This window comes from Triticum urartu, chromosome 3 (genome assembly GCF_003073215.2).
Source record: "Triticum urartu cultivar G1812 chromosome 3, Tu2.1, whole genome shotgun sequence".
NCBI classification, from domain to species: Eukaryota; Viridiplantae; Streptophyta; class Magnoliopsida; order Poales; family Poaceae; genus Triticum; species Triticum urartu.
The window spans coordinates 5,594,098-5,607,399 of record NC_053024.1 but is presented as its reverse complement, the minus strand read 5'-3'; the positions used below and the strand labels follow the sequence as shown (position 1 = coordinate 5,607,399).

The following is a 13,302-nucleotide window of genomic DNA, read 5'->3' as shown; positions in this document are numbered from 1 at the left end:
CCAACGGCGGGTCGTTGCCGCCCTCGAGGTACGTGAGCACGCCCTCGAGTGTGCGGCCGGGGACGCCCCACCAGAGGAGCGTCCCTCGCTGTTCTGCCGGCTGCCGACCACTGGCGCGCCGTTGGTGGACGCCAAGCGCTGCTGTTGGCGGCGCTCGAAATACGCCGCCCAGGCCGCGTAGTTGTCGGCGGTGTACTGGGGGAGGGAGAGCTCGGTGTCGGTGAGGGACACGCGCACGATCTCGACCTCCTCGGCGAAGTACCTCGGGTCCGCCACGGCGTCGGGCAACGGGGGAATGGGCACTCCCCCGGCGCTGAGTATCCACCCCGTCGGCCCGGCGCGCATGTCCGGCGGCGCCGGGATGTTCGCCTGGAACAGGAGCCAGGACTCCTGTTTGCGGAGCGAACGACGGCCGAAGCCGTTGGCCGCCGCCGTATCTCCGGGGAAGCGTTCTGCCATGGCGAAGGCGGGGCTGGGCGGGCTCGGGAGAGGTAGAGGGAGGGGCTGGGCGGCGGCGCTCGGGGAGAGGTAGGGAGAGGAAGGGCTGGACGGCGGCGAGGGGCGGAGCTGGTGTGGGCGCAGGTGAGTGGAGGCCGCCGGCTTTTATAGCCGGGCCGTGCCCGTGTGTACGCGTGCGAGGGAGTGGAGGCGTCGGCGCGCCGTCCCGTGAACGCGCCGCCCGTGAGGAATCAATGGCAAGGCTGACCGGCGGCAGCCTTGCCATTGATTCCCCGCGGGAACCGAGGCCGTTGGGGGAAGACGAGGCGCCCAGTCGCTGACGCGGCTGGCCCGCGTCTTTTTCGCGCCAAAACAGCTCGCCCCGGCGCCCCCCAGCGCACCGGGTTCAGCCTGGGTCCGCCGGCGCTGTTTTCGGCCCAAGCCGGCGAAAATCGGGCTCCTGGGGCGCGACTTGGCCGTTTTTTCGTCGCCGGCGCGAAAAAATCGCCTGGGGAGGCCTTCCTGGGGGCGCGGCTGGAGATGCCCTAAGGCCTTAGAGAAAAAAAGAAATATCTAGTCCACACGAAAATTGACCACACACATAAGGTTGCCGTAGTGGGTAATATCATAACTTAATGTCACGGCGAACCAACCTGTGGTTTGGATGGTTAGGAGGACAATGCTATCCCCAGCCCACCAGGGGTTCAAGTCATGGTTCTCGCATTTATCCTGCATTTATTTTAGGATTTCCGGCGATGCGCGTTCCGTAAGAAGAGACGTTCTTGTCGACAACGAGATGTGTTGAGTATATGCACATATATATGAGCGCTCGCGTTGAAAAAAAACTTAATGTTATGTATATGATACTAGTGTATGATACCATCTCCATAATGCAAAATATAATATACGAGTGCCATTTATTGACATACATGACACATACTAGCATAACATTTATTATGATACTCAACCGTCTCTTTCTTCATTAATTCTATGCTACGTCAGCAAAATTGTCTAGTTGGCATGCACGATATTATCTATAATACTTTCAATATGACCAGCCTAACACATAATCTGAGGACATGTACAATGGTTGATAAGGCAATGTTATCTTAAGCCTTACGTGTAACTTAGAGATGACAATACAAGAATGTCTACAATGCTTATCTCTTAGCCTTATCTTTAGAACTAGCAATTCGTAAAAGCATGATGAAACATATTTTGCTAAGAGACCATTTCTTAAATAAAAGAAGACAAGCCCTTTCTTATGACTTCTCCCTCCTCCACCTTCATTTATCATATGTGGCATTCCTAAGATAATACCATTGTACATGCCCCGAGTTACAAAACTTTATTATTTTAATAGTGGACATGACAGTAATCTATACTTGCAACTCTTTTATTTTTTTAGTGAGGGGATGCAATTCTTTTATTAGAGCATCTCTAGCAGACCCCGCAAAAGCGGTCAAACCCGTAAAAATCCGCGTTTTTAGTTTCATGGTGTCAAAAAACGTTCCTAATAGACCCCGCAAAAGTGATCAAACCCGTTAAAATTTTGCAGGCCCATGAAAATCCATCCCACGACCCTTTATTTTACAGATTTGGAGGCAAAATATAAGGAGGACTGTAAACCGGTCAACACTACGCGACAAGGAAATTCCGTCGTGCGCACACGGCCTCCGGTGACCTTTTGCCACGGAACTCGCCGGAAACTCGCCGTTTACCGCTGCTGCGGCGTCGGCTTGCGGAGTAGATCGCAGGAGCAGTGGCTGAAGACTCGAGCAGCTACCCGGCCACGAACGAGCTAGCTAGCAAGCTCCTGATCCATCCGGCCATGAACGAGCTAGCTAGCTAGCTCCTCGATCCAGCCGGCCATGGAATAGCTAGCAAGCTCCCGGATCCATTCGGCAACGGAGGAGCTGGCTCTTGGATTGATTCGGCGACTACCATGGACGACAGGAGGTGACTATGAACACAGGCAAGAGGAAGAAGAAGACACGGGAAAGAATATACACGAATATTCTTTTTTACTGGTCGATTATGCGGAGTTTGCATCTGCGGCCGTGCCCGCAAAGCCGTTTTTTCGCGAACTGCAAATTCGTTCTGCGGGCCGGCGGGATGCGGGATCTGCTAGAGAGATGCTCTTAATAACCAAAGACGACAAAACCGCAAAACAACTGCACCAAGCCCGGACGAGAGAGCCAGGACAAACCACTTGCCAGCGAGAAGACACATTATAGGTAAGGGAGTGGATAGATAATGATGGATGAGGACGAAAAGAAGAGAAACTATAGATTAAAGTCATAGTCTCTGATTTTTAATTGTGAGCCATGAACGCTGGTGCCTTGGGTCTTCGGATATCACACTACAAGACCCATACAGAAAACGTAAAAAACCTAATGTTTTTTTATGTATTTGACTTGTTGTACAAAAGTTGGTAAAGAGGCAAATTAAATGGAATAATGGTAGGCAGTACGTCTCTGATAACTGTAATTAAAAAATCTTCACTCGCTCAAAAATAGATGACGTTCTAGAATTCGTGTAATTAACCTTTTCTAAATTTGGCTTTTAATATATCAAACTTTTTTTTTGCTGGGTATATCTAACTTATTAATTAGATTGGTCAAGATAAAGATAGTTCATTTTACTTTTCACATTCTTTTCTTATTACTTCCTCGATCCATATTAATTGTTGCTTTGTACTAAATCGGCGATAATTAATATAGAGGAGTACTACAATTGACAATTTATACAAGAAAATAAGTATGCTTATTTTTAACAAAGGTGTATACAAAAGTTCATTTCAAAGTCTAAAATGACATGTATAATAACACGAAGTCAATCTAGCCGCGCAAATGCATGGGTCATCCTACTAGTTGCAAATAAGCAAGCAATTGGAGATTAGTTGCCCTGAGCACCTCAACAACCTTTCCTGCCTTGTTCCATTCAACCATTGAAACCTACCCCCTTTCTACCCTATAAATTAATAACCACACAAGTAGTCTTCCATCACCTTTGATCAAGTGTCATAAACCTGACGGTTCGTGAGGCAGGTAAAAGTAGATGGCAATGATCGGTGAAATGGATGCGGACAGCGTTGTAGGATACTTTAGGAACAAGAGCATCCTCATTACTGGTTCAACCGGGTTCCTAGGAAAAGGTATGTGTTCATGCATGCTCACTATGTTTAAGTTCAGGACGTGCTGATCATCTCAGAGGCCTATATGTTGGTCTTTCTTGCATGATTTGCAAGTAGTGCTTGTGGAAAAGATACTGAGGGTTCAGCCTGATGTGAAGAAGCTCTTCCTCTTAATTCGGGCCCCCAATGTTGAATCTGCAAAGCTTCGACTTCAGACAGAGGTGACATATTCATTTATACACGTCAATGTGTTTCTTAAAAATCTGTTCTCACTTGTTCTCTCGCCTTCTATACTACCTAGAAATATAGAGGGAACAAGTGAATGCATTGCATATTTTGCAGTATATCTATCGTTGTGTGTTCCATAATTACCACACGACCAACATTAAAAAAAAATTATCACACGACAGAAGGAATGAATAGTAGAGAGCACAATAAGGAAGGTGTAGGATAGTACACGGTAACACTATACTAAATAGTACGGAGGTGCATCAAATGCTCTTGACAAACAATAAACCTAAAAATCAATGGTTTTCTTAATCCACTAAGTTTGCAGCTGGATTAGCAGCATTCATCTCTGAGAATGTACACTTTGCTCCTGAGAGAGTAATTTTACAATGTGGAGTACAAATACTGTTATGGTATTTTCAGGTTACAGCGAAGGAGATCTTTCAACTGCTGAAAAAAAAACATGGTGTGGGGTTCGAAAATTTTATCGAAGAAAAGATCTGTCCTTTGGCAGGAGATATCATGCATGAGGACTTTGGACTAGATAGTGCCCAGCTGAGAGCTTTGTGCAAGGACATAGACATCATCGTTAACGGTGCTGCAACTACGAATTTCTCTGAAAGGTTTGTATGTGTTTCCTGGTCACATATTACTGGCACAGCGCTGGAATAATTGGTCAAAATGTCATCCCAATTTTTCAGATATGACGCGGCTTTCGACGTGAATGTCTTGGGAGCGAAGAACGTCTGCGCATTCACAAACAAGTGTACTAAGCTCAAGATGTTACTTCATGTTTCAACTGGTGTGAAGCAATAGGACTATATATAACCTATGCATTTGTGGTTGGTGGTGGCATGCAATTCCAAATTGTAACTCATTGAGTGTTTATATGACTTGAACAGCCTACGTAGCTGGTGAACAAGAGGGGTTAATACCAGAGAAGCCATTCTTGATGGGTGAGACACTAAGGGTGGGTACACATCTAGACATCGAATCAGAGATAAATCTTATTAAAGAGGCCAGAAGAGAACTAAGGGCCAACTGTTCCACAGAGAAAGCTGAGAAGAAAACAATGAAAGAGCTTGGCCTCAAGAGGTCAGACACACACAAATAAGCAGAAAACCAAAATCGGCAACATACTTATTCATGTGCAATCATTTTTTCCACTGATACATTTGCTATATGTTTTTATGCTCAAATGGATGAAGGGCACGACACTTTGGGTGGCCAAACACCTATGTCTTCACAAAGGCAATGGGGGAGATGATTATGGGACACCTGCGGGGGCGCTTTCTGGTGGTCATCATCCGCCCGAGCATCATAACGAGTACACTCAAGGAGCCATTTCCTGGATGGATGGAAGGAATCAGGTTACTGAACCAAAAAAAACTCAGTGTCTTGATCTTTCACACCAACGGTGAATGACTACTTATCATTTTATGTTTTGCAGAACAATTGACTCGGTGATGATCGGCTATGCCAAGCAGATCTTGCCATTCTTCATCGGCGACCTTGATTTAATAATAGACGTGGTGAGTTCATTTACAAATCGGAAACCGGTGGAATGAAATTTGACGAAGGAACCAGTTAACCAGATGTGTTGCTTTCTTGGCGGATGGTTTGAACAGATTCCGGGGGACATTGTGGTGAACGCTATGATGGTTGCCATGGCAGCACAGTTAAAGGATCAACAACCGCAGACCATCTACCATGTAACTTCCTCTTTACGCAACCCAGCACCCTCCGCCCTTGTTGTGGAATCAATGCACCGTTACTTCTTCGAAAATCCGTTGTGCAAAGGAAGGAATGGCGAGCATGTCCGGATGAAGAAGATGAGGTTCTTCAGCACGCTCGCACAGTTGAGATTTTACACCGCCCTCGTGTACAAGCTTCCGCTCCAGGTTAGCTCACCATTCAACATAGAATAGTTTATTTCGTATATGACACGAGAATGAGCCTAATGTTTGTACTTCTCCCGTGATAAATTGGACAGATGCTTGGCCTGCTGAACATTGCCCTTTGTGGTGTTTTCTCACGGTACTACAACAAGCTTGCATGCCTGCAGGTCGACTCTAGAGGATCCCCGGGTACCGAGCTCGAATTCGCCCTATAGTGAGTCGTATTACAATTCACTGGCCGTCGTTTTACGTTCACTTAAGCAATTACATGGTATACCAGTGTGCCCTCTTAATATATCAATATGTAATATTTTGTTCAAAATGTTATTATTTGACTTGATATTATCAATCATGTGAAGCTTTGATGACACAAACTTGGAGAGGCTAAGGATGGCAATGAACACGGATCAAAATAACAATGGGTCCTATTACTTGGACTTTGACCCCAAGTCCGTTGACTGGGACGACTATTTCTACCGTGTTCACATCCCCGGTGTGGTCAAGTATACATGTCATTGAGTTAGTGTTTACAAGCGCACTTTGCTAGCCTTGAAAAATACAATCATAATGTATATTTCTTATGCAACTCATACAAATTTATGTATTTTATCAAAAAGTAAAGTGTATGTATCAGCTTTATGTTGTATCATGGTGCGTCAATAAAATTGAATGTTATAAGAAAAAAATGAATATATGTATTATACTTCATCTTTTTTTTAAAGTAGGATAGCCCCCGGCCTCTGCATCGAGCGATGCATAGAACCATTTCTGTTAAATATTAAGCAGAGTACGGACTAAAGGCAAACAGTGCTCGAACCATTACAAGATATGAAAGAACCTCCTACAACTAAGTCAACTTCTTCCACAACAATGCCTTCAAGAAGGAATAATCGCCCTTGTGCCATCATCATCACGTCCGACCAAAGACGGCCGGACAAGGATTTTCATCCTGGTTGCCGAGATCACTCAATGAAGACCAGTACAACCGCAAGTAGTAGATAACACCTTTAACAAGGCAATGACGCGAGTTCGTCGCTGCTGTGCCCAATCAACAAAGATCGGAACAAGAATTTTCACCTTGGGCATGAAGCGGTGTTCCAATCAGCATCTTCAAGACGGATGTTCGATAGTCGCTTCCACCAGTACTCCAAGCCAGGGCCAAAAGGCACTAGCGGACTGATGGGATGTCTTCCACCTTAAACCACCGAAATGGCCATCAGGTGGACGCCCATGTCTCGGGGCGAAACTGGCCGCTGCCACTCCACACCGACGCGAATCACACTTCGGTATCCACCATACCTTTGGAGCCGCTGACCGGGTGCTAGAAGCCGGCGGGGAACCATCAGTGTGCTTGAGCATCAACGCCAAACTCTGCCGCTGACGCGTCAAGCCTCCGCGTGCGATGGCCGTTACCCTTGCACCTGACAAAAATGTCCTATTCGCCGTCAGTAAGTGCCGCCCGTGACCACCACCGTCGTGCCTACAAATATGTTGACGCTCTCTGTAACAGTTCTCCAGATTGATACTTTTGAGCTCCTCTGCGGCCTGCCTTTGTTGTTTTCCCTCACCTTTTCGCTGAGTGCAGCGAAGCAGGATGAGGCCATAGAGGACATCCTTGAGAAGAACAAATCGGAGTCTGGCGGGGAGATCTTTGTCCCAAGTGGAGGATTCAAGAGCCTTAAGCTGCTTCACTTCTTTGCACCTCTGGTGCCAAAGCTGAGCTTCCCAGAATATGCAATGCCGGTGCTCGAAAGGATTGAGATGCGGTTCGAAGCCTTCGAGGGCCTTCTCGGCGTCGACACCCTGCAAGGTCTCCAGGAGGTTCACCTCAGAGTCAATAGCGCAGTAGATGAAATAACCAACTTCATAGTAGAAGATTTGAAGGCCATCAAGAAGCCAAAGATAATCGTGGATCATGTTATCAGCAGCTGAAATGTGGTATTCTCTTGGAGCGCTTTCTCATCATCCTACATTTCCACTATGTTTGTTGAGATTATTGATTTTATTATTTGTGCCATTCGTACTCCAACAAATACGGTTCCTGTATGCCACTATTATTGATTTGCTTTTGAAACTGATGACTTATTTCATTCTGGGCTTGTAAGTTGATGTTGCAAGAGTTGATTTTAACTTGAAACTATGAGCGTTGGACAAAGATATTTTATTAGCGATCATGAGAAAAGCTTCAGCATGAAGTGATTTGTGATACTTCTCTACATGTTGGACGAACACCGTCTTTCTTCCTGTTCCTGTCCTTCCTCTGTACGTGCTGTCTGTTTTGCTTCTGTGGATTGTTAATGCTTTTGAAGTAGAATAGAAGGTTAGGGTTTCCACAATTCCCCAGCTATGTGAAATCTAATGTTCTTTTTTTCTCTGTCAATGCTGATTTCACGACTGGTAAAATACTCCTACATGCAGTTTTTTTCCTAATGCAGATTATTTAGCTATCTTGTTGTTTTTGCATTGGTGGTCACATTACCTAGCAGGAAGAAAAAAAGGCACTGGAGGTCTCCATGGAACAAGGTTGTGCAGTGTCTTCCATGGCAGGAGGTTGTCAAGCATGAGATATTGCGTGTACGTCAAGGAGTTGCGCCGGTACAAGATCATCCCGTGGAGTAGTTAGTTAGCTAGAATACTATGTAATCTTTATCTTTCTTATCTCTAGTATTCTTTCTCTCCAAGAGATGTATCCCAACAACTTGTACGCATATCCGGGCTTGCAATCCATCTATTTAACACGCAACACGTCTGGCCAGGAAAGCCAAGATGTTTACCGCAAGTCGCACATGGTATTAGAGCCTTCTTCTTCCACCAGAAACCCTAGCTAGTCCATCTCCATCAAGTGCGCACAACCATGTCTTCCTCCTCCGCCTCCTTCCAGTCGATGCTCGGCGGTGAAGCCCCGGAGAAGCTCACCCGCACCAACTATGTGCTGTGGCGGAAACAGATCACGCCGCAGCTGCGGGGCGCCGGCGTCTTCCATTACGTCGACGGCACGGCAACCGAGCCGGCCAAAGTCCTCACCACCAAGGACGCCGCCGACAAGGAGACCACTGGGCGAATCCCCTCCATCCGCTTTGGGTGAAGGAGGATCAGCAGGTCCTTGGATATCTACTCCAACACTTGTCCAAGGAAGTGCTCGTCACGGTGACCACGATCACCACGGGGCGCGAACTCTGGGTGGCGCTGGCGAGCATGTTCTCGTCGCAGTCACTCAGCCGCGTCAACAACATCCACATAGCGCTGATTAATGCGCAGAAGGGCAATCAATCGGTGGCCACCTTCTTCGCCGCCATGAGGGGTCTCGCCGATGAACTCGCCGCGGCGGGAAAACCCATCCAGGATGACGAGCTCATCTCCTACATCATCCATGGGCTGGACCAAGAGTATCAGCCCCTCGTCTCCGCACTAGATGCCCGTGTCACCTTCACTCCGGTAACTCTCGATGAACTTTTTGCCATGCTCAGTAACTTTGATCAACGCATGGCACATTATCATTGTCCCGGTGGTGGCTTCAAATCGTCGGCCAACTCTGCATCCAAAGGCCGTGGTGGTGGCTCTCGCTCGCGTTCATCTTCCCGTGGCAAGGGGAGGTTCGGCTCCGGCGGAAGTGGCTACTCCAACAACTACTCCAACAATTGACGCGGCGAGCGCTCTGGTAACTCCAAAGGGCGCCGTGGTGGTGGCAGTGGTGGTTCCAAACGGTCCCGTCCAGACTTGCCTCGCTGCCAAATTTGCGGCAAGCCTGGCCATACGGCAAAGGACTGCTGGTACCGCTACGAAGAAGATGACGGCGACTCCTCACAAGATGAAGAGAAAGTTGTGCGGCACGATGGCTCCTATGGAGTTGACACAAACTGGTACGTTGACAGCGGTGCCACCAACCACATCACCAACGAACTCGAGAAAGTCACCATGAAGGAGAAATATCGTGGCAAAGATCAAATTCATACGGCCAGTGGTGAAGGTATGGGTATAAGTCACATTGGCCATTCAATTTTTAATACCCCTAGTCGTAAAATTCATCTCAAAAGAATCTTGCATGTTCCTAGTGCTCATAAGAATCTTCTCTCCGTTCATAGAATTGCTATTGATAATCATGTTTTTCTCGAGTTTCATCCTTTTTCTTTTTGATCAAGGATCAGGCCACGAGGAAAGTTCTCTATCGAGGTAGATGTGTTCGAGGGCTCTACCCGTTGATTCCGGAGTTTAGAAGATTCAATAAACAAGCTTGTGGTGCTATCAAGCTTTCGTCCACACGATGGCATGATCGTTTAGGACATGCCTCTTTTTCTTTGGTTGAAAAGTTACTTAGGAAAAATAAGCTCCCGTTTGTTGGTGAGCGATATTGAAACTATTTGTGATTCATGTCAGTGTGCTAAAAGTCATCAATTACCATATCCCATATCTACTAGTGTCTCCACTAACCTTTGCAATTGATCTTTTCTGATGTGTGGGGCGCCCTCCTCTGTTGGTAGACACACATACTATGTAGTTTTCATCGATGACTATAGCAAATTCTCATGGATCTATCTTCTAAAAAAGAGATGTGTGTTTCAAGTTTTTCACAACTTTCAAGCACTTGTTGAAAGAAAGTTCGACAGTAAGATTCTTGCTGTCCAGTCTGATTGGGGAGGGGAATACGAGAAACTCAATTCCTTCTTCCAAACAATAGGCATATCTCACCATGTATCATGCACGCTCACCAACAAAACGGGTCGGCCGAACGCAAGCATAGGCACATTGTCGAGGTTGGCTTGGCCCTCCTAGCAGGAGCATCCATGCTCTCAAGTTTTGGGATGAGGCCTTTCTACAGCTGTTCATATTATCAACATGTTACCTAGCTGTGTATCAACAATGAAACACCCTATGGAACGTCTCCTCCACAAACCAGACTACACCTCTCTCCGTGTTTTTGGCTGTGCTGTTGGCCAAATCTTCGGCCTTACAATAACACGCAAGCTCATGTTTAGTCAAAACGGTGTGCTTTTTGGTTATAGTGCCCAACACAAAGGTGTCAAGTGTCTTGACATCTCACTGGTAGGGTTTACATCTCACGTGATGTTGTTTTTGATGAGACAAAATTTCCCCTTTGTGGATCTTCATCCTAACGCCGGTGCACTACTCCGCAAGGAAATCTTGCTTCTACCCTCTCATCTTTCCGGCTATGATCAAGGGGGTATTACAAATTGTGATGATCATATGTTGACTAACCCTACTAATAGCCTCCATGAGTCTTGTGATGATGCAGAGAAACAGTGCAAAAATCGCAGAAAATAATGAAGAAAATGGAGCAGCAGGCCCTTATTTATGTGTCCTGTTCAGGGGACATATCGGCTCGGATCGGGCCAGGTGCTGCAGCTGCGCAGCAGATCTCTTCGGGATCTGCGCTGGCAGCGATTCTGCCGGGCCGGAACAGACAGGAGCAGGCGGGCACGCGCGAATCTGCACCAGCCACGCGCAGCAGAAGCCGGGTAGCGGCAGCACTCCCTCATGCGCGTGACTCGGCGCCTGACAAGCGGCGGCTGGTACTGGCTCGGGCCGCGTTCAGATCAGGCCCAACTGCGTGTGTCACACGTCGTCGCTATCGTCAGGCGGACGCAGGGGCAGATTTGCTAGCCCGGGGCCCAGGAATCATTGGGCCATGATGAGCCTCAGGCCCGGATCTTCTGCGTGATATCGGCTTCACACACGACGCAACAGAAGATTGTTCGCATGCTGATGAGCTGCTGTTTCTGGGGCGCGCGGATTGCTTCGGATGGGGTGAGGATCAGTTCGATCCGTCGGGATCTCGCGCGGATCTCTACGAAGCCTATGAAGCTATACACTAGTGCAGAACCGGACAATAGCACCGGTTCGTAAGGCCCTTTAGTGCCGGTTCCATAACCGGCACTAAAGTGTGGGCACTAAAGGCCCCCCCCTTTAGTACCGGTTCAGCACGAACCGGTGCTAAAGGGAAACCACGTGGCACGAGCCAGCTCCGGGGGCCGGGAGCCCTTTAGTACCGGTTGGTAACACCAACCGGTACTAAATGTTTGTGGGTTTTTGTTTTATTTTGTATTTTTTAATTAAATTTGTGTTATCAATTTAATTTAGGATTGTTTTACGTTATAATGAGTTGTAGTCGTCATCATCATCATCATCATCGCATATTAATAAATAAATAAACTCTAGCTAGCTAAAAATCATCGTAGTCGTCTAATTACCACTATTTAATCATCATAGTCATTACCGCTAGCTATCTAATCATCACCAACACTGGCTAGCTTAAAGAGGAAACATTCACTTTGTAACAGAAGCAAAGATATCATCGAGTTCAACATAATCATCACCAACATCGAAGTTCAGGACACGGACATGAGACAAGTGAAGGAAATATGCCTAGGCAATAATAAAGTTATTATTTATTTCCTTATATCATGATAAATGTTTATTATTCATGCTAGAATTGTATTAACCGGAAACATAATACATGTGTGAATACATAGACAAACAGAGTGTCACTAGTATGCCTCTACTTGACTAGCTCGTTAATCAGAGATGGTTATGTTTCCTAACATGACAAGTGTTGTCATTTGATTAACGGGATCACATCATTAGTGAATGATGTGATTGACATGACCCATTCCATTAGCTTAGCACCCGATCGTTTAGTATGTTGCTATTGCTTTCTTCATGACTTATACATGTTCCTATGACTATGAGATTATGCAACTCCCGTTTGCCGGAGGAACACTTTGTGTGCTACCAAACGTCACAACGTAACTGGGTGGTTATAAAGGAGCTCTACAGGTGTCTCAAGGTACAATGTTGGGTTGGCGTATTTCGAGAATAGGATTTGTCACTCCGATTGTCGGAGAGGTATCTCTGGGCCCTCTCGGTAATGCACATCACATAAGCCTTGCAAGCATTGCAACTAATGAGTTAGTTGTGAGATGATGTATTACGGAACGAGTAAAGAGACTTGCCGGTAACGAGATTGAACTAGGTATTGGATACTGACGATCGAATCTCGGGCAAGTAACATACCGATGACAAAGGGAACAACGTATGTTGTTATGCAGTCTGACCGATAAAGATCTTCGTAGAATATGTAGGAGCCAATATGGGCATCCAGGTCCCGCTATTGGTTATTGACCGGAGACGTGTCTCGGTCATGTCTACATTGTTCTTGAACCGTAGGGTCCGCACGCTTAACGTTACGATGACAGTTATTATGAGTTTATGCATTTTGATGTACCGAAGTTAGTTCGGAGTCCCAGATGTGATCACGGACATGACGAGGAGTCTCGAAATGGTCGAGACGTAAAGATTGATATATTGGATGACTATATTCGGACACCGGAAGCGTTCCGGAGAAGTTTCGGATAAAAGCGGATCACCGGGGGGTTACCGGAACCCCCCGGGGGGTTAATGGGCCTTATGGGCCTAAAGTGGAGAAGTGAAAGGGGCTGCCAGGGCAGGCCGCGCGCCCCCTCTCCCCCTGGTCCGAATTGGACTAGGAGGGAGGGGCGGTGCCCCCCTCTTTCCCTCTCTTCTCCACCAATCCTACTTGGACTAGGAAAAGGGGGGGAGTCCTACTCCCGGTAGGAGTAGGACTCC

At 46.8% G+C, this 13,302-nt stretch overlaps 1 protein-coding gene across 1 annotated transcript; it reads left to right on the top strand.

Annotated features, from left to right (window-relative positions):
• The first annotated feature begins 4,229 nt into the window (after nucleotides 1–4,229).
• LOC125546442 (fatty acyl-CoA reductase 3-like) lies at nucleotides 4,230–6,348 on the top strand. Its single transcript, XM_048710706.1, has 8 exons — nucleotides 4,230–4,425; nucleotides 4,504–4,604; nucleotides 4,705–4,897; nucleotides 5,011–5,172; nucleotides 5,253–5,334; nucleotides 5,431–5,703; nucleotides 5,796–5,863; nucleotides 6,060–6,348. Exons 1-8 carry the CDS (start codon nucleotides 4,325–4,327, stop codon nucleotides 6,217–6,219), a joined length of 1,140 nt encoding a protein of 379 aa, XP_048566663.1. The 5' UTR covers nucleotides 4,230–4,324; the 3' UTR covers nucleotides 6,220–6,348.
• Nucleotides 6,349–13,302: the final 6,954 nt, after the last annotated feature.

Bases quoted from the DNA above. Each gene is read 5' to 3' on its own strand.
- LOC125546442 (XM_048710706.1), top strand. From the start codon at position 4,325: ATGCATGAGGACTTTGGACTAGATAGTGCCCAGCTGAGAGCTTTGTGC. The intron at 5,335-5,430 runs GTGAGTTCATTT...TGGTTTGAACAG, and splicing joins TTGATTTAATAATAGACGTG to ATTCCGGGGGACATTGTGGT. The intron at 5,704-5,795 runs GTTAGCTCACCA...TAAATTGGACAG, and splicing joins TGTACAAGCTTCCGCTCCAG to ATGCTTGGCCTGCTGAACAT.